Below are 17,559 nucleotides of genomic sequence, written 5' to 3'. Positions count from 1 at the left end.
GATCAAGACCAATCCTTTGTCATGTGTAAAAGAATTGAATTCTTATTTACTAGGTAACATAAAGGATTGTATAAGATATACTGTACTTAATTATTGTTTTAAAAAAGTGATTGCAATGGATTAACGCTTTTTAGTACTAATAATTAAGTTTATACAAGTTTTAGTTTGATTGGTTAGGAGAGTGTAATCGAAATCGGACTTATATTTGCAAATTTTTTAGACCTATCGCTGTATCTATAAATTAGTAAGGGAAAAAAAAATCCCCATCCAAGTCTTTTGAGTCTATACACGTTTTCATTGGGTAATAGAAGTCAAGGAATTAAGGGCCAAGTGGACGGGGTCTTGTAGATATTATCAGCCGTTGATGGGATCCATGCGTCCCTTTTAGTGATTCGAAATGAAAATTATCTACGGTCCCCACGCCACTCAATTCCCATTTTGTCTTCTCTCTCTTCGTAATTATATATTTCTTTTTCGCACAAAAGTTCAATATTAATTCCTTCAATTTATTACCACATGAGAATAGCTTTCTTGCTGTGGTACTAATTTTGTTTTATATATTTTATCTTAATGTCACTCTTCAATACTTAATTACGAATTTAGTCCGTAAGTTTGAGTTAAATTTAATCCCCATCCTTTCAAAAAACCTCAAAACCGTATAAACCAAATAATATATATATAAATATATATAAATAACGAAACAATTGTGATAATTTTTTCAAATTGAACAAAGGGTATTTAATTAGTAAAGCTTGTAAGAAATATTGTCTAATAATTAGAATAGAGATCTCACCTCATTCTCATTTAGAGGAAATGGTAAAAAGTAAAATATTTACCTTTCATAAGAAAATCAATGTAATTTTTATTTTGTGTATTTAGTTTTTTTATTTTATGAAATTTAAATAGTTTGGTAAATTTTGTACTTTTGAAAAAATCCTTATATTTATTCGTTTCCTTTTCTTTTCGAGGTTTAAAAAGAAATAAAGAAATCATATAAATTAAGCCACTAAATTTATCCTCATTTATTCTACAATTTTTTTAAAAAGAGAGTTTAAGCTATTATTTGACAATTTGTCTAAAGAAAAATTTTAACCATGGTCGAAAAATAAATAAAAATATTTATAAGTATAATAAAATATAATTGATTGATACTGAAATTTTTGTAGAAAACATTGTCTAATAATCAAAATAAAGACTATAGATGTCGACAGATATGGATAGACTACTACTATATATACATATAGATATTGATAGATTACTAATAGATTATAATTTTTTTGCTATATTTTTAAAATATATTTAACAGTTTTGTTATCCTTTACATTTTCTAAAATACAAGTGAATAGTAAGAATTAAAACGTTTTTCCAAAATTTATATTTTATTAAAACATTATATATATTTACAAAATGCTTGAGTGATTGGGAGGTTAATTTGGTAATTTAATTGCACAAAGGTAATCATATGAGAGAAGACTTTTATGCCCCACCAAAAAAGTAATTACTTTTAGTAAATAAAGAAGAAAACAGTACTTTTAGTTTTATTACATTATTTTAAGAAAACATCACCGATTTGTGTTATAATATTTTTTAACGTGGGATATTGAATTAGATATGAATTAGTGACACTAATAAAAGTCTATCAATATATTTTTAAATATTTAAAATAGTTTTTTCTAAGTTAAGAAGCATATTGTTGAAAAGATAACAAAGCACCTTTCTACATATAACAGAGAAAGATTAACTATCGAATCAGATATTAATTAGTGACATGAATAGAAGTTTATTAATATATTTTAAAATTTTGCTATACTTTTTAAATATTTAAAATAGTTTTTCTTTTTTATAAGTCAAGAAGTATATTATCGAAAAGATAATGGTGCACATTTCCACACGTGATAGAGAAAGATTAACTATGAAACTTCTTTATATATGATTTTAAATTTGAGCAATGAATAATAAGTTGAATGGAAAGGTTACAATTAATTAAATTAATTTTGAGAGAACCGGATGCAAAGATAATAATAATTCAACACATTGAATTGACTAGAATTTTGAGGTCATGGTTTAGGTTTAGTCATTTTTTTAATTTACACCTAATAGTGATTGATGAATAGGGTTTTGTCAATCCCATGAGACTCCAATTATATAAAACATTAAATCCATTAAGGGTAATGATCTTTTATTTTTATTTTCTTTGAAAATAACGTTCTAAAGTTTGGTCTTCTTTACGTGTGAAAATAGTTTATACATTCATTCTTTTTAATATATTTTTTTTAACTACTATTATTTTGTTTTAAAAATACTTATAAAGACCACAAAAACATGAGTCGAGTTCAGCTGTGCTTATATTATTGACTTTTGGCATAATACTTTGAATTAATTACTGTGTGAATAAACTAAGAATATAATATTTTAAAGTCTAAAAAGACAAATAACAATAAACTTATTTCTTGTTTTTTTGACTTCATCCAACAGTGCATGGGTGAGAGAAAGAAAAACAGAGAATCTGCAGAAACAGAGAAAAAGAGAGAAAGGATAAAACTTTATTTCATGATTTGTTGTTAGAACTTAGAGGTAAAGTAACATCAAATCCCAAAACCAAAAGACAATTCTCTTTCAACTTACCATTAATTTAAAAAAGAAAAAGAAAAAGGAAAAGAAAGAAAACAAACGATCAAACATAAGAAACATAAACATAAAATCCACTGTTTTCAGTTTAACTCATTCAACACAGCATCGATACATCAAATACTTCTCCATTGCTCTTCCGCACTCTGCACACACCACATTTTCCGGTATGTTTCCGGCGAGTCCCGGAAGAATCAGGCGGTTGCAATGATGTGGGGTTTTAAGTTGTTGCAAATACTCATCCAATGCTTTCACAAAACCCTTCTCTTCCACTTCTTCTTTCCACTGATCGAATGCTAATATACAACTCAGAACAGTTTCTCCTTTTGCTCTTGTCGTTTCCCCGGCTCTTCCAAAGAAAATGGCCCATCCTTTATCACTTCCATCGAAGCTCAAAAGGGTCATAATCTCTTGCATTATTGGGTCATTCTCAACTGTTTTTCCATAGTTTAGTTTTGAGTACATCATGCTCTCTAATCTTGTCCAGAAGAACCAAACAAGTGTTGAATCTGGCCAGTAATGGCTTAGTTTGTTGTCTGAAATCATGATGCTGATTTTCCTCACGCGTTCTTTGGCATTGTTCTTCCCTACATACGCCATTTGTAAGTCCACATTTGCTGTTTCTGCTACTTTTTTTGTTTTGCTTGTGAATTCCTTGATCCACTCTGTGTCTTCTCCTCCATAAATACATATGTATCTTCCTTCTGCTGCCTGGTGAAACAGAAACAGAAAAAGAAACAAACCCTTTTGTGAAATGTTCTTGAAAATGAGAAATGTTTTATGAAATGGGGTTTTTGAGAATGTGGTGAAGTACCCAATCGAGAATGGATAAATCTATGCCATCTATGAGAAGTTCGAGCCTCCAGCTTTCTGTTTTCCATAGTGCTTCTTCTCTTTCTGAAGTGAAAGGGAAGGCAAGATTTCCCCATATCCAAAGCATGTGAAGAGCATTGGTGGAAGAGACTTTTCCTTGTGGATCTAAAGCCACTAAAATGGTTTTCTTTCTGAAGTTCCATTTTTCTTTGATGAACCTTATGGTTGAGAGCTCAATTATTGAAGGGTCATATACACTGAACCACGGCATCAGCTGTTTCAGCTCCTCAAACTTGTGTTTGCTTTTGCTGTGCTGTTCAACTGCTGGATCGATTATCGGAATCCACACTATCTCATATCGAATTTCTGGTCGCTGGTGCGATTCTTTGAATAGGTTGTCGAGTATCATAACCTCTTCATGGGGGATATCGAGATCTGATATCAATAGTAGCACATGTTTCCTCTTCAGTATTTCAAGGTGAACCTGCTTGTGTCACAAGAAAATGGCCCTTCTTTAGTTTGAAGTTTGATTCAATAGCGTAGTAGTTGAAGAATATTGGATTTGTGAACAAACCGTCGTTTTGGTGGTGCCATCATAGAGAGGATGTATGTCTTCTCTTGAAGAAATCAAGGCCCTGATAAACTTCATATTGTCTAGGTGAAGTGTTTCGGAAATTCTCACAAGATTCTGATAGGCCTCTTCATGCCTTTTCTCATCTGCATCAAGTAGCTTGTTTATCGTTTCATCATACACTTAAAGGTTTGCAAATTGTTGTCAAATGTTTGGTTTCTCACCTATGTATTGTATGCAAAGTTCCAGCTGCATCTGGAGATGCTCGTGTATATTTTTTACTTTGTGAGCCAAGCTCGAAAGTTCCCATACTTCGGTGGTCGACATGATTAGCCTGAAACAAAACAGTGAAAGTGAGTTGATTCTTGACTATGATTTAGGCCCAAGCTTTACGATGATGTTACTCACTCATGGCTCAAGCTGACAAGGCTTTCAATCAGCGACGTACAAGCGACCAGACTTTTGATTGTCCAATAGGCAGCTGTAGGAAAATTGGCAAGTGCAACAGACATTGCTGGCGTGTCCGATGAAATGTAGTGAGATGGCAGCTCGGTGAACTTGACAATGCACTTCGTTACGTTCAATATAGCCGCAATGAGTTTGCTAAGCGCATCGAAGTGGGGTTTCAATGAATTGGAATGCTCTATAACATCAGGCAATTGCTTCAGCAAAGCCAGAGCCTTGGCTAGCATATTGGTTGTGTAAAGTTGAGCCAAAAGCCAATACTGTCCATAGGTCACAGCAAAGGCCGCCAGTGTGATCACCACTTTTGCATCCCATGAGTAATTTGATAGTAAGTTCAGTATAGCCATAGTTGTGGCATGTGCATCTCCACCTAAGAACTTACATGCTAGCTGTTGCAGCAGAAACAACAAAACTTCAGTTTCTCATTGTCAAAAAAGTTCAAAAAGAATGAAAGAGCCTTTACATCTTAAACATAACATAAATGATGAGAGAGTTGTTCAAATTCAAAAACTTCAACAGAGCAAATGTGTATATATATAAATTTATTTGACCTCAGCGCCAACTTTTTGTACGACATGAGCCAACGGTTCAAGCATCCCATCCATCTCTGCTAAACTGAGTTGGTCATCCAACTGGCCATTTCCCTACATCATTTCATCACTATATCAGTCTTAAGTAGGCAAAAAAGAAAGCCAAATGGAGTAAATCAGAAATGTTTCACATCAATCACTTTGCCAATTATATCCGGAGTTGCATGACGAATAACTTCCTCAACAATGAGCAGAATGGGCTTGACGTCGACTTTGTGGCTGTCCGGAGAATGAGTTGCAAGAATTTGTTTTGTCATTGCATTGTCATCAGAGGCATATAACATTCTTCGATCAGTTTTGGTTTGATGCATTTTTGGAGCCAGACGACCGAAGGCTGCCATAACAAAGTAAACACTAAAAGAGTTTTGCTGAAAAAGAACAAGTAGAAACTTAGTTTTGTGATTTAGGATTTAGATGGTAGAGGATTATATAAGATAGGTGAGATGGAATAAAGCATTGTCGAAGTAGTTCCTTGCTTGCAAGTAGAGTTGAAACAAAAGCTAAAGCTAGTTACATTAGGGATTATATATATTCATAAAGGGAAATGGATTGTCTGGTTCATAAATATTATGCAGCTTGAAATGATTTTGATCTGTGAGGAAACTGAATGAAACTTTAAGAAGTGTTTATTGTTTGTTAGTTTGGGAAAAAAAAGAAGCTTTGGCATTGGGTGTTAAAGTTGGAATAATGTTAATCCAGACGAGCAGGTGTTATACTTTATCACTTTTAGAAAAGCAAATAATCTTAAAATTGGCTTGCAGATAAAATGTGTAGTAATTAGAAGAAAGGAAGCAATGTGTTGCATGAAAAGAAAAAGCTATAAACAGTGATAATGTAAAAGAGATTCATGGCTAGCTAATAGCTAATAACTAATAGTGTTTGACAATGCCATCAAGCAATGTATGGCCCTACTCTCTTTATTATATATATATGAAAAAGAAGTTAGGGAGAGTTAGTATGAGGACTCCAATCTAGATGGTGTTTATAGGTCTATGATCTGTAAGTCCACCATTCAAATGAAGATATAATTCATATTTTTATGACAACTTACGGGAAATAACATTTTAGTTTCTAAATTTTAATTTATAATAATTTAGTTTTTGTTTTTTGAATTTGTTACAATCTAGTCTCATACTTTGATAAGTATCATTTTGATTCTTGTACGTCTTGAAATTATACGAACTAAATTATTATAAATTTGAAGCATATTGATTTTGAGTTTATTAGCGATTAGAATTCGATTTACAAACTTAAGATTCAACATGGTGGAGTTTGTCATGAACAACCCTTCCTATCAATATCCCACCACCCTCCGCTAAATAGATGCCAAACGCTTGTAACATTATTTTAAAAGTTCAATTTAAATGTTCTTTAGAGCTCTATTTTCTAATTCAAGTATGTTAGTCTCGATAGTTTGAGGAGGCGAAACTTCTTGAAGCAATGACTATCGGTTCTAGGACTATAGGTCATTATCTCTTTCTCTCATGCTCGTTATGTTGGAATGCGATTGTTGTACGTAAACTTTGGAAGTCTTCAATCTTTTCGTACTCCTCATTCCTAATAATTTGATATGCTTATGTCTTGTGATGTACAAGCTTACTTTAATTGGACAAAATGCTTAATATGTTTACGACTTTCATATACACTAATACACATAAAAAAAAAAAAAAGAAAAAAAAGAAAATGTGAGATCTACGGCTCTGATTTGATTCACTAATAAAAAGAGTCGCATGGGTCTCACACGTGTGAGAAAATATACTAAGTCGGTGGGATTTGTGAATGCTTAAAGAACTGACAGCTGTCAGCGTATTTATTTATTTTTATAGAATAATTTGTATTTTCTTTAGAGAGAGAGAGAGAGATTATTCGTAAAAGAAAGGAGAAAACGGAGAGAGAAATGAGCATAACTCAAATATCATTATCATTATCATTCCCATTAGCTTATGCTTCTTGCTATTGTGCGCCTTCTCTTGGACTCTTCTTCAACCTTTCCTGCCACCACCACCGCCGCCGCCGCCGCCGCCGTCTTCCTACTGCCCTACCTCCAACAACTTCTTCTGTCCCTAAAACTACCGTCACCACTATCATCTCCTTCTTACCTCGATTTCTAGACCCTCATTTCCTCACGGGTAATTGTCTTCTTTCCAGAATGGAGGTATCCTCTCCTTCTCTCTTTATCTTCCCCTAATTCCCACCGATTCTCTTCTTCTTCTTTCCACGATTTTCTTTATTTGAATTTGGAAGATACTCGGATTTCTGAAAATGGATAAATTGCCCCCCCGTTCCTTTACGACGCTGAAGGTATTTCGTGTTTCTTTGTATTTGTAAAATTTTGTATGTTAATCGACAATCCAGCTTTGGATGTTCTTGTATAGGATTTTGGAAGGATTTAGTTAATTATTAACTGCTCCACTCAGATTGTGTGACGGAAAAACTTAATTCGTTTTTCTTGGTTTTTCTGGATTTTGGATAATCTTTTCAATCTGATTTATATGCTACGAAATTTTGCTGAAGAGAAGCATTTTTTTGGAACTGCTGGATAAATTCTTGAATGTTCTTCTTAATTTATTCAATACATGTAGTTTCAGAAGGGTTTATCTCGAGTGGTATGGTTAGTTTATTCTATTGTGGTATGTTTGTCTCGGGATATGCATTCTTTTGATTATGATATTCGATGGCATACATGTCCGAGTGAATTGGACGGACGGGGACAGCTTTCGTCCCTAAACGGCCCTGCTTCTGAGGCTGTGGAGCTTGATAAGGTACTTCTTGCGTTATTGAGAGTGAACTACGGATTGATTCGGAGATGAATAGACTTTCAAATCCAAGATTAGAGTTGGGGCATATCTTTAGGAACTTCTTGTGTATTTTGTTCTATTGGTGTGTAGTATTGTTTATTTACATGTATTTTTAAGGGGGAAGTTGATGTTTGATCGTAGCATGCCATTTTTAATCACATTGCAGAGGTTTTGGACTGGAAGTGGGATTGGTACGAACAAAGATATGGTGGAGAAGCTCCAGACCTATGGAGTGGTGAGGTCAAAGAAGGTTTCTGAAGTAATGGAGAACATAGATAGGGCCTTCTTTGTGCCGGATGATGTTCCACCTTATGTTGATACTCCTGTGCCGATTGGATATAATGCCACAATATCTGCACCTCACATGCATGCTACTTGCCTTCAGTTATTGGAGAAACACTTGCAACCAGGAATGCGGGCTTTGGACGTTGGCTCAGGTTCTTCATCTAACCAAAATCTTCTACGAACTGAAAATTGAATTTCTAAGAAGGCCTAACTATGTTCGAGTCTTGAGTAACTTGGGATGTTTTGAATTTGACGTTTTCCCCCATCTTTTCTAAGTACTTTCTTGCTAATAGTTATTGGGCATGTTTGGAAGTAATTCTAAAATAGTTTAAACCACTGTGAAACATGTTCTTTTCATTCAAAACCAATTTTGATACTATGAAAATCACTATGAAATTCTCCAAGATGTAATTTTTCCACCTACTGGATTTCCCGAACGGTTTTAAGTGTATTTGCTTAAAAAGACAGACAGACAGACAAACAAACTTCCTCCACCACTCTATTTTTCTGGGACGGCTGAGCTGCTACTCTAAGAAGATGCAATTTTGTTGCATTTTCATGTTTGAAAATATCATTTTCTCCACATACCCCTGACTTTCCTCTATATTTGAATTGAAGTTACATGTTTGATCTCCTTGGCAGGAACGGGATATTTGACTGCATGCTTTGCGTTAATGGTTGGACCTGAAGGCCGTGTTGTTGGTGTTGAACATATTCCCGAGCTGGTTGCTTCCTCAATGGAGAATATTAAAAAAAGTGCTGCTGCTCCTTTACTGAAAGAAGGTTCCCTCTCTCTGCATGTTGGTGGTACGTTTTCTTCTTTCCCCTTTCTCAGCCCTAGATTTTCTTTGAATCTAAAATGGAGAACTCTTTCCTTAGTTTAGTTGACTGTGAGAAGCATGTAGTGAAGTGACTGTTAAGTAACCATCTTGCAACTTTTTTTTTTCTTTTGAACTGGAATGAATATTCTTTACAGTAATGGTAAGTTCAAGATGCCTTTTAAAAGTAAGCTTTACATTTTGAGTGAAACACGTTTTAAGCAATTCTTCTTCTCTGAAGTTGCTTTTAAAAAACGTTAACGTACTTTTTGCTAGATAAGTTATCTGGAAATCGTTCTTAGTTCAATAATAAAGGTCAACAAGGCAGTCTAACTTACCAAAACTAGGATGAGGGAAGTTAATGTTAACTGTCAACTGTTATTGGATATTGTAGATGGCAGGCAGGGTTGGGCCGAGTGTGCACCATACGACGCTATCCATGTTGGAGCAGCAGCTACTGAAATTCCGCCAGCTCTCATTGATCAGTTGAAGCCTGGCGGGAGAATGGTGATTCCTGTTGGGAACATATTCCAGGATTTGAAGGTTGTAGACAAAGATAGTGATGGCTCTGTTAGCATCCACGACGAGACTTCCGTTCGTTACGTGCCTCTTACAAGTCGAGAAGCTCAGTTACGTGACAATTGATCTTGCCTTAGGCAATACTTTCTGATGCTCTGCCTCTATTATCAAAATGCTGCGTATAGAAACTTTTAGACACTGTTTGCCTCTTGCTTCGAACATCCGCACTGTATATTCTTCCTCAACGTCGGTATTTAGTACAAATAAGGATTTTATATCCTTTGCTTTCGATCAATTTGCTCCATTAATATCAAAACATTGACACAATTCTAGTTCATAAATCAAGAGGACTAAAGGAGGGCATGGCAAGAAACTTGTAACTCGTACATTATCCAAAATAATAGAGGACTTGAAATTTTAGGAGCATAAAAGACATCAAATGACACTGTAACAAGGTGGCTAAACAATGGCACTACAAAACTCACCTATACTTTCTGGGAAAACAAAAAAGGAATAAAAGGAACATAGAACAATAAAAGAAGAAAAGGCCTTTTGGATTCATCATCGTTCGGCTCAGAAGTTGCGCCTTGGTCTTTCCTCAGCAACATTTACTCTGATTGCCCTTCCTTCTAGACTCTGCACATTTCAAATTTCAAGATGTTTTGTAAGCAGTTGGTAAAATTTTTTTTACTCATGGAGACATGAAAGCTTCATTATTTGATCCTAAAGGCGTTGAACCAATTTGAATTCGACAATGAGGTTATTAAGGAAACTTCAGTTTTCATACCTGTCCATCCAGAGCAGCAATGGCATCATTCATTCCAGTTTCATCAGCCATGGTCACAAAGCCAAAGCCACGAGAACGGCCACTGTCCCGGTCGTAAAGAACCCGAGCATCTACTACTTTACCATGTTCACTAAAGACCTGCTCCAAGCGTGCATTGTCTACATCCCATGGAAGATTGCCCACATAGATTCTGAAAGCAGGTTGGAATGGTCGAGGTTGGCGTTCTTGCCTTGTACCTCTTGGAGCAGCCTTATTAACAGTCAATAGCCTCCCTGATAACTCCTATAAACCCAGAAAAATACAATTTATCCCCATAAATTCTTCTGTAGAACTGAGAATGGAAAAGTTTAAACAGAGTACCAAGTAAAAGTCAAGGGTATCTCAATCAAAGAAAACCAACAATTACATCTGTTTGAAATACTCTATTCTACACAAGGACAAGGCCTCTTGGGGAACCTTAGCTTATCCTCATAGCAAAATCAGTCTCATCGTTAAACATTCAAACAAACAAATCATTACGGCTATGGACATGTAAGGATTGACTAGGGAAAATAAACTTTGGGAGCTCTTTTGAGTGGTAGCCGAAGACTAAAAAATAACTTATTTTCAAAATTAAACATTTGAAGAATTCAACAAACTCATCTGTCATCCTAATTGTTATGTCCTACACTAACAAGTCCTCAGATTCATGAAAACCAGTTCATTTAAACTCTTCAGAGTAAAATGAAATGGTTAAATGCAAAGATAAGTATGGCAGTAAATGCTTCCATTGTGAAGTAAAAATGAAGATAAGGTTTCATTCATGATACACAAATGTGGCTGAGTCATATCTAGAAAAGCTTACATAACGGTTGAAGGTATCCACAGCTTTCTCAGCTTCTTCAACTGTACTCATTGTCACAAACCCAAAACCGCGACTCCGATCTGTTTCTCTGTTGTAAATAACCTGCACTCCTCACAATCACAAGAAGATTAAAAGATTAAACCAAATCCATAAACGAAACAGACAGCAACAGTATAACTAAAGCTCACCTCAGCAATCTCCACAGTTCCAGCCTTCTCAAAGAGCATTGCTAACTTTTCACTGTCAATATCATAAGGCAAATTCCCAACAAACAGTTTAGCATCTTCGTTTGGCTCTTCATAAGGCCCTTGTTCCCCTTCTTCTTCTTCTTCATCTCCTCCTACTTCAGCCTCACTTCCTCCATCTTCGCCTTCGCCTTCACCTTCCCAATCAGAAATACGAGACTCAGTTTCACTGAGCTCTTCATTTTCCCAATGGGGGCCGCCTTCTTCTTCCGCATCTTCGTCGTTGTCGAGTTTTGGGTCAATGGTCATAGTGTCATCTTCTTGAGCCCAGTCGGAAGTTTGAGCCACAGAGGGAAGATGGGGTTTCTTCTTTGAAGGGTAAAAGCATGAAGAATGGGAAGACGACGAGGAAAGATGGAAGGGGATGAATTTTGAAGGGAAAGAGAGGAAAGTATGTGGGGGTCTGCCAGTGAATAGAGAAGGTAAAGAGAGAAAGCAAGAATCCGGCTTGGATAAAGTCTTGAAAAGGGAAGTGGCTGAAGTAGAAGCCATTACTGAATCGAAAGGAAGGGATAGAAGAGGAAGAAGAAGAAGGGTTTTAGAGGACAAGGCTTAACACCCAAAGAGGTGAGGGGTGAGGAATTGAGGATAAGGAGCAGTGAAGAAAGAGATGGCCGTTCTTCTTTCTTATCGTCAAACAAAATATCGCAACTATTTCAATGGAATAACAAGGCCGACATTTTTTGGGCTTTACACAAAGCCCAATCGCTTCTTTGGGCCATTCCATAGTCTCAGTTGTCTAATTCCTATATGCCTTTCTCAAAATGCCAATTAGGAATGTGATTTAAGGATGATTATACATACTATTTGTCTTTTTTAACGTTTCATTACATGAGTTACTAATTTATTAAATATTTATCGTGTCGATCCTACTTGATTTTTAAAAATTCCTTTAGACGATAAGCAATAAATGAATTTTTTTTACATAATACTATAGTATTAGAAATTTCATCTTGATTTAGAGATATTCATTTACGGTGTGGAAATTAACCATAGTAAAAAATTTCTCTTTAATCAAAGAATGAGTGAGGAAGCGAGAAGAGTTTTCGTTCCCATATCTAGCTAATATATGCATATGTGTGCATAAAGTTGTAGTTTTTACATTTTTTTCAATCAATCATCTGTTAATTGTGATTGTAATGTTTAAGTAGAAAGCTAGACAAAACCAACTATGTTTATAATAATTAAAATTTTAGCTTTTAGAAATCATGGGATGAAATATTTTAAGGAAAATTGTGGAAAGTGGAAAACTTTGCACAAAATGTTATGTTTTAAAAATTCTAAAAGTTCTATAAAGTTAGTTGAGAAAAAATTTCAAAATTCTGATAAACAATGAATAAATTATGGACGGGAGTTTGATGGATCTTGTTCTAATATATTAATTTTAGTTCAATTACTTTGTCTTATCTTTCAAATTACTTGGGATTCATATTTTAATATGTAACTGGTGATTAAAATATATAAGCAATTTTGTACTGTGATTTTATAGTCAAAATTTGACTACAATAACGAGTAATTATAGAGGATTTGTAGTCCAAACATGATTGCATTATTTTGTGATGATGACAAAATTAACTTTGTCAATTAAACAATGTGATTCTCTAATAAAATCGTAATGACTTGACCATTCATATTTCCATCATGCCGCAACCAAAACATTTCCTCACAACCACTCGTTTCATCGTCTCTCGTATCGATATACCAAGTCTATCTCTCTTGAAATGGAACCATCTTCAAGTTTGACTGTTAATAGTCCACTTCCAGATTCATAGGTGAACTCTACTTCTTTCATGTCAACTACACACCGCCTTGGTTTTGTGCTCGAGTAGGCTCCAAATCTACCACAGAATCGTCCTGTCATTTTGATGGTACATTGTGAGAGATCCTCCATACTATGACTTAGAGTTTCAATAGCTCCTCCTGAATTATACATGTCGAGTGATCCTATCGGTGTGAAGTGAACGTCGTTGCTGAAAACCTGATCACAAAATTAGATCAAGAATTAGTCTTGAAGTGAATGATATTTATAGTTGTTTGTAGAATTTAATATATATGAAGTTTACTGACCCTGATTGGTGAAATGGTGTAAATCTCACACTCTAAAGTTCTCAATCCAACTTGAAGACTTTCTTTGCGTTTCAATTTACAAAGAGATCCTACGAACATAAGTTGAAGCTTTTTCAGCTTAAGTTGTCTGTTTATCAGATAGAAATGAGGGGGAAAGAAGGATTCAAGTGAAGAAAAAGTCAAACCTGAGTTGAAGGCATAAACTGCACAATCTCCATCCCAGTTTTCACCTGCAACATCTTCAAGAAATTCTACATCATTTGGACAGAAACTACCTGTTAGAGTTAATTTTGTACAAGTCGAGGTCTCTTCATTCTTTGCTACTTCCATCAATGGCCAATGCCCTGCTCCTTGGCAATTAAAAACACCGATGACCCCGGTTAACTTATTCAAGTTCCATATCTTCAGCACACTGCAGGAAGTCAATGCCACAAGGTAATTTATTTGACATGAATCACGATCGGGTTGGAAGTTCTAATGAGATTGGTTACAACCATTTTTCCCTTACCTTTTCCCATCCATCACAGTGTCCCGAAATAAGCAGTCACGAGTAGGCCGGCCTGCATGTCTTGCCCTTAGAACTGATCCATCAGGCAATACTAGCTTTCTTAGTATTTTGAAATCATGATTCCCAGGCTTGTCGCTGTTATGATTGTTAGTTTGAGTAAGCAACACTCTTGAAGAAACTGACGAATACAGATTAGAAATATGTCACAAACAAGTGTACTACCTCACATACACAGCACAACCACCCAACGCTCTTGCTGCACCATGGAACTCAGCTGTTTCATGTTTGCTCTATAGATTTTTAAAAAAAATGGAACATTTTAGATATTATTGCTTCACTAAATTTTTTCATTGCTAATTCCAATTAGAAGTGTTAAATCACAAATTGACACAAAAGTTCAAGTCGATCTGTGAAGATAAATTTAATATTATATCATCTAATACTCCGGTCTCCCCAACCCACCGCATTAATATTAATTGGAGAGAAAATAATATTACAAATCTTTTTAACACGACTTTCTCAAACCACTGCTCTAATATCACATTTTCAGTATTTTGGAGAATGCTCTCTAATATATTATTCACAATAGAGTTAGATATATATAGGTTGACAAAGAAATCTCAATCTAGGTATAGAAAAGAACTATACATAATAATATAAATACATATTGTTACAGTGTTGCTTTCCCAGTGAATATTGAAGATAAGGAAATGTGAAATTGGACAACTTACTTGAAACATGTCCCAATCTGGCACAACAATCTCCCCCAATAGAAGACTATTAAAAGACACAGCAGCAACATGTAAAGTCTGAAATGTTGGCTCTCTGGGCATGAAGTCCTCTGACACTCTAGCAACTGCACTCTTCTTTGAACTGACAGAATAAATTAACAAATCATCAAATGCATGTCGAAAAAGATGTGTGCTTTATCTGAGGCATCTAGCATAAAAGAATAGACAAACCTGTATATTGAATCTGTGTTGTGACTCATACAACAAATCAGATTAGTTTCTTTGAAGTTTCTTACAACTGATTGTTCTAAAGCTTCTTCATACTGTCTAGTGATCGTCACACGTCCACCATATCCTGTACCTAAGGTCTCCATTATGTTTTGGACATCCACTTTGACACCATCAACACCAATGCTCGCAAGATAACCATGGAGATCATTGTAGAACTCATAAATCTTCTCAGGGTGGATGACTCCAAGCCCATATTTCTCCAAGACGTCCACAACAATATCTCTAAGATTGCTAACGTTGCCTGGTGATTGGATGGGATATTCAATCTTAGGGTTGTATTTCTTCATTGATTCAGAAGATGGGAGAACTCCTCCCCAGTAACCAGCTAAAGCATGCCATACGTAGACATATCTGCAACGTTATAAAGCAAATACTGCAGATATCAGTAACAACACCCTCAAGAATATTTTGGAAGCATCCATTTTATCAAAGACAAGAAGAGGATTAATCGTAATTGTAAGTAAACTCACTTAAGCCCATATCGTTCTTTGATGCTATGAACAAGCTCCTGTAGCGAATCATCTGAACCAGAACCCCTGAATTTCTTGTTCTCTTTGATGTCAGCCAGTCTTGTGGCAAACCTACAGTTCAAGAAGTAAAAATTTGTATTAGAGAGTGTCTGAGACCATAAATTTTAATTAACAGGAGACTGAGGTGCATGCTTACTGTATCCCTTCAATATCCGGTTCACCTTCTTTGCGGTATTCATTTATAGTCTCTTGCCATCCATCGTCAATAATCAGAAATTTTGGGGAAACACCTCCAGCCGAAAAACTACAAAGATACACAAAGACAAAAACGTAATTCGAAAATTTCTTCTCAAAGTGTGGAAGAGCCGATCATCATGATATCTACAATGTTTCACATATTATATTTTACCTCTGGAGACCTTCCTTGATTCCCTGTGGATTTACATCAGTGTAAAATGCATCCCAAGTGCACCAACCAAACAAGTCAAGATGTGAAGGAGTCTATCAAAAGAAAAACAGGAGACGATAAGAGGTTTTGACATGAATTTCTGCAATAACAACACAGCAAAGAAGAATACTTTCAAACTATGATCACCTTCTTGTTGTCGATACGACTAAAAGTTCCCTTAACCTTTTCCAGTACCCTACACGAGAATGCAAGGTGAAATTAGAGAATTTAGACCATATTGTTAACTTCTTTTAGAAATTACGAGAAAAGGAGAGAGCCTTACTTCATAGAATCTGTTATAACCTCAAAAGGATTATCTCCTGAGTTTATAAATACAGCCTCCATGGCTTCTGAAGTCTTCACATTAGCATCCCCTAAATGAAAACACCAACATCAGATTCAATTCAAATGTACCCAAAAGGAACACTTGAAGTTTGAACTAAGAAAAAACAAACAGAACTGACCACTCTCGACACATAATTGAAGCTCATTTTCTGAGGTCCCTTGCAAAGTTGCACGAAATACTCCATCCAAGACTGGCAAAATAAGGACGTAAAGAGATCTCTCATTTTCTGAATCAGTTGAACTTTCATCAGTCAGAGCAGATTCTTCTGCCACTTTTAAAAGAAGCATTTGGGTTTCCACGGGAACTTCACTGCCTGATTTCCCAAGTCTTGGTATCATCCACCACATTTTGAATCTGTATAGACATAAGAACTCGTGCCTTCTGCATTGAAACCCCCCAACCCCCCCCAAAAAAAAATTATCATCTTAGAGTATATATGTAAGATTCAAATGCTGGTAAAGACATAGTTCTCCATTCTTTTATCAGATGTTACATCTGTTGCAATGCCTTTACCGTTATATTATCTCTTTAATACATCTGGTCGCGGACATACCTAATACTGAACACACGCAAATCTCTATGTAGATTTTCTATCGTTTACGTTGTCTTGATTGTCAACTTCTTAACAATATCAAAAGCAAGAGGACGTGGGAAAAGGGGATTTGACTTCCATAAACTCAAATCGGAAACAGAAAGAGGGAGAGAGAAATACTCACTCAAGAACTCCGACGGAAAACAGATGACGAGAGCTTGAAGTAGAAGAGGTGGCGCCGATGAAAGCAGACCGGTGGGTGACCGGAGAGACACCAACATTAGCCGGTACGGCTGTAAGAACCACCTTATCGCCAACGATAAGACGGTCGTCTTTGATACTTGGCAAGGTCGTGATCGTCATCTTGGAACTAAAACTCGAAAACCCTCTAAACTTACCCCCAAATTTTCGCCTGGAAACAAACTGAGGAAAGGTAAATGGAAGAAGATGAAGTTGAAAGTTAAGATTTTGATGAAATGGGTAATGAAATCTGAAGAAATCGGTTGAACCCAGAAATTGAATAGGGAAATTTTTTGACGTGAAGGCTTTGTACATTTCAAAAATCAATCAAATGCCACCGAATTTATAGACCCCATTGAACAGAAGAAAAAGAAAAGAAGAAGACGACGACGAGCTGAATTGGTTGGTGGGAAACAGTGCATAATTTATTTAAAACTTGTATAAATTCTTTTGATTTACTGCCTCGATTAATCTCAATCTTGAAAAAATTATAATTATATATATATGTGTATATAAGTTGATTGAATAAGAACAACAATAAATGGTGTAAAAATTAAGGCGCC

The 17,559-nt window shown here is 35.5% G+C and overlaps 4 protein-coding genes across 8 annotated transcripts; 1 reads left to right on the top strand and 3 right to left on the bottom strand.

Annotated features, from left to right (window-relative positions):
- Positions 1-2,525: 2,525 nt before the first annotated feature.
- On the bottom strand, positions 2,526-5,672 carry LOC103502357 (protein SIEVE ELEMENT OCCLUSION B-like). 2 transcript variants are annotated; one of them, XM_008466269.3, is made up of 7 exons: positions 5,208-5,672; positions 5,029-5,121; positions 4,421-4,866; positions 4,237-4,346; positions 4,016-4,158; positions 3,443-3,925; positions 2,526-3,339 (listed from the first exon to the last, which is right to left on the bottom strand). In XM_008466269.3, exons 1-7 carry the CDS (start codon positions 5,406-5,408, stop codon positions 2,722-2,724), a joined length of 2,094 nt encoding a protein of 697 aa, XP_008464491.2. In that variant the 5' UTR covers positions 5,409-5,672; the 3' UTR covers positions 2,526-2,721. The 2 variants fall into 2 exon arrangements, with proteins under 2 accessions (XP_008464491.2, XP_008464490.2); XM_008466268.3 differs by having other exon boundaries at positions 5,199-5,582.
- A 1,212-nt stretch (positions 5,673-6,884) lies between these two features.
- LOC103502358 (protein-L-isoaspartate O-methyltransferase 1) lies at positions 6,885-9,782 on the top strand. 3 transcript variants are annotated; one of them, XM_017047717.2, is made up of 5 exons: positions 6,910-7,222; positions 7,312-7,368; positions 8,032-8,302; positions 8,793-8,957; positions 9,363-9,782. In XM_017047717.2, exons 1-5 carry the CDS (start codon positions 6,965-6,967, stop codon positions 9,611-9,613), a joined length of 1,002 nt encoding a protein of 333 aa, XP_016903206.2. In that variant the 5' UTR covers positions 6,910-6,964; the 3' UTR covers positions 9,614-9,782. The 3 variants fall into 3 exon arrangements, with proteins under 3 accessions (XP_008464492.2, XP_016903206.2, XP_050937107.1); XM_008466270.3 differs by lacking the exon at positions 7,312-7,368 and having other exon boundaries at positions 6,885-7,222; XM_051081150.1 differs by lacking the exon at positions 6,910-7,222 and having other exon boundaries at positions 7,312-7,829.
- A 68-nt stretch (positions 9,783-9,850) lies between these two features.
- Positions 9,851-12,152, bottom strand: LOC103502359 (28 kDa ribonucleoprotein, chloroplastic). The gene is made up of 4 exons (XM_008466273.3): positions 11,307-12,152; positions 11,119-11,220; positions 10,275-10,556; positions 9,851-10,123 (listed from the first exon to the last, which is right to left on the bottom strand). The coding sequence occupies exons 1-4, from the start codon at positions 11,853-11,855 to the stop codon at positions 10,061-10,063; spliced, it is 996 nt and encodes a 331-aa protein (XP_008464495.2). The 5' UTR covers positions 11,856-12,152; the 3' UTR covers positions 9,851-10,060.
- Positions 12,153-12,889: 737 nt separating this feature from the next.
- On the bottom strand, positions 12,890-17,371 carry LOC103502361 (probable galactinol--sucrose galactosyltransferase 2). Of its 2 annotated transcripts, none has more exons than XM_008466275.3 (14): positions 16,941-17,371; positions 16,343-16,602; positions 16,162-16,252; positions 16,026-16,074; positions 15,840-15,931; positions 15,627-15,734; positions 15,431-15,541; positions 14,901-15,311; positions 14,670-14,811; positions 14,161-14,228; positions 13,939-14,073; positions 13,616-13,842; positions 13,431-13,519; positions 12,890-13,341 (listed from the first exon to the last, which is right to left on the bottom strand). In XM_008466275.3, exons 1-14 carry the CDS (start codon positions 17,309-17,311, stop codon positions 13,042-13,044), a joined length of 2,454 nt encoding a protein of 817 aa, XP_008464497.2. In that variant the 5' UTR covers positions 17,312-17,371; the 3' UTR covers positions 12,890-13,041. The 2 variants fall into 2 exon arrangements, with proteins under 2 accessions (XP_008464497.2, XP_008464496.2); XM_008466274.3 differs by having other exon boundaries at positions 16,343-16,605; positions 16,941-17,369.
- Between the last annotated feature and the right edge of the window lie 188 nt (positions 17,372-17,559).

Source organism: Cucumis melo, chromosome 2 (genome assembly GCF_025177605.1).
Source record: "Cucumis melo cultivar AY chromosome 2, USDA_Cmelo_AY_1.0, whole genome shotgun sequence".
NCBI classification, from domain to species: Eukaryota; Viridiplantae; Streptophyta; class Magnoliopsida; order Cucurbitales; family Cucurbitaceae; genus Cucumis; species Cucumis melo.
The sequence above is the reverse complement of the archived record's forward strand: the minus strand, read 5'-3'. Positions and strand labels throughout refer to the sequence as shown.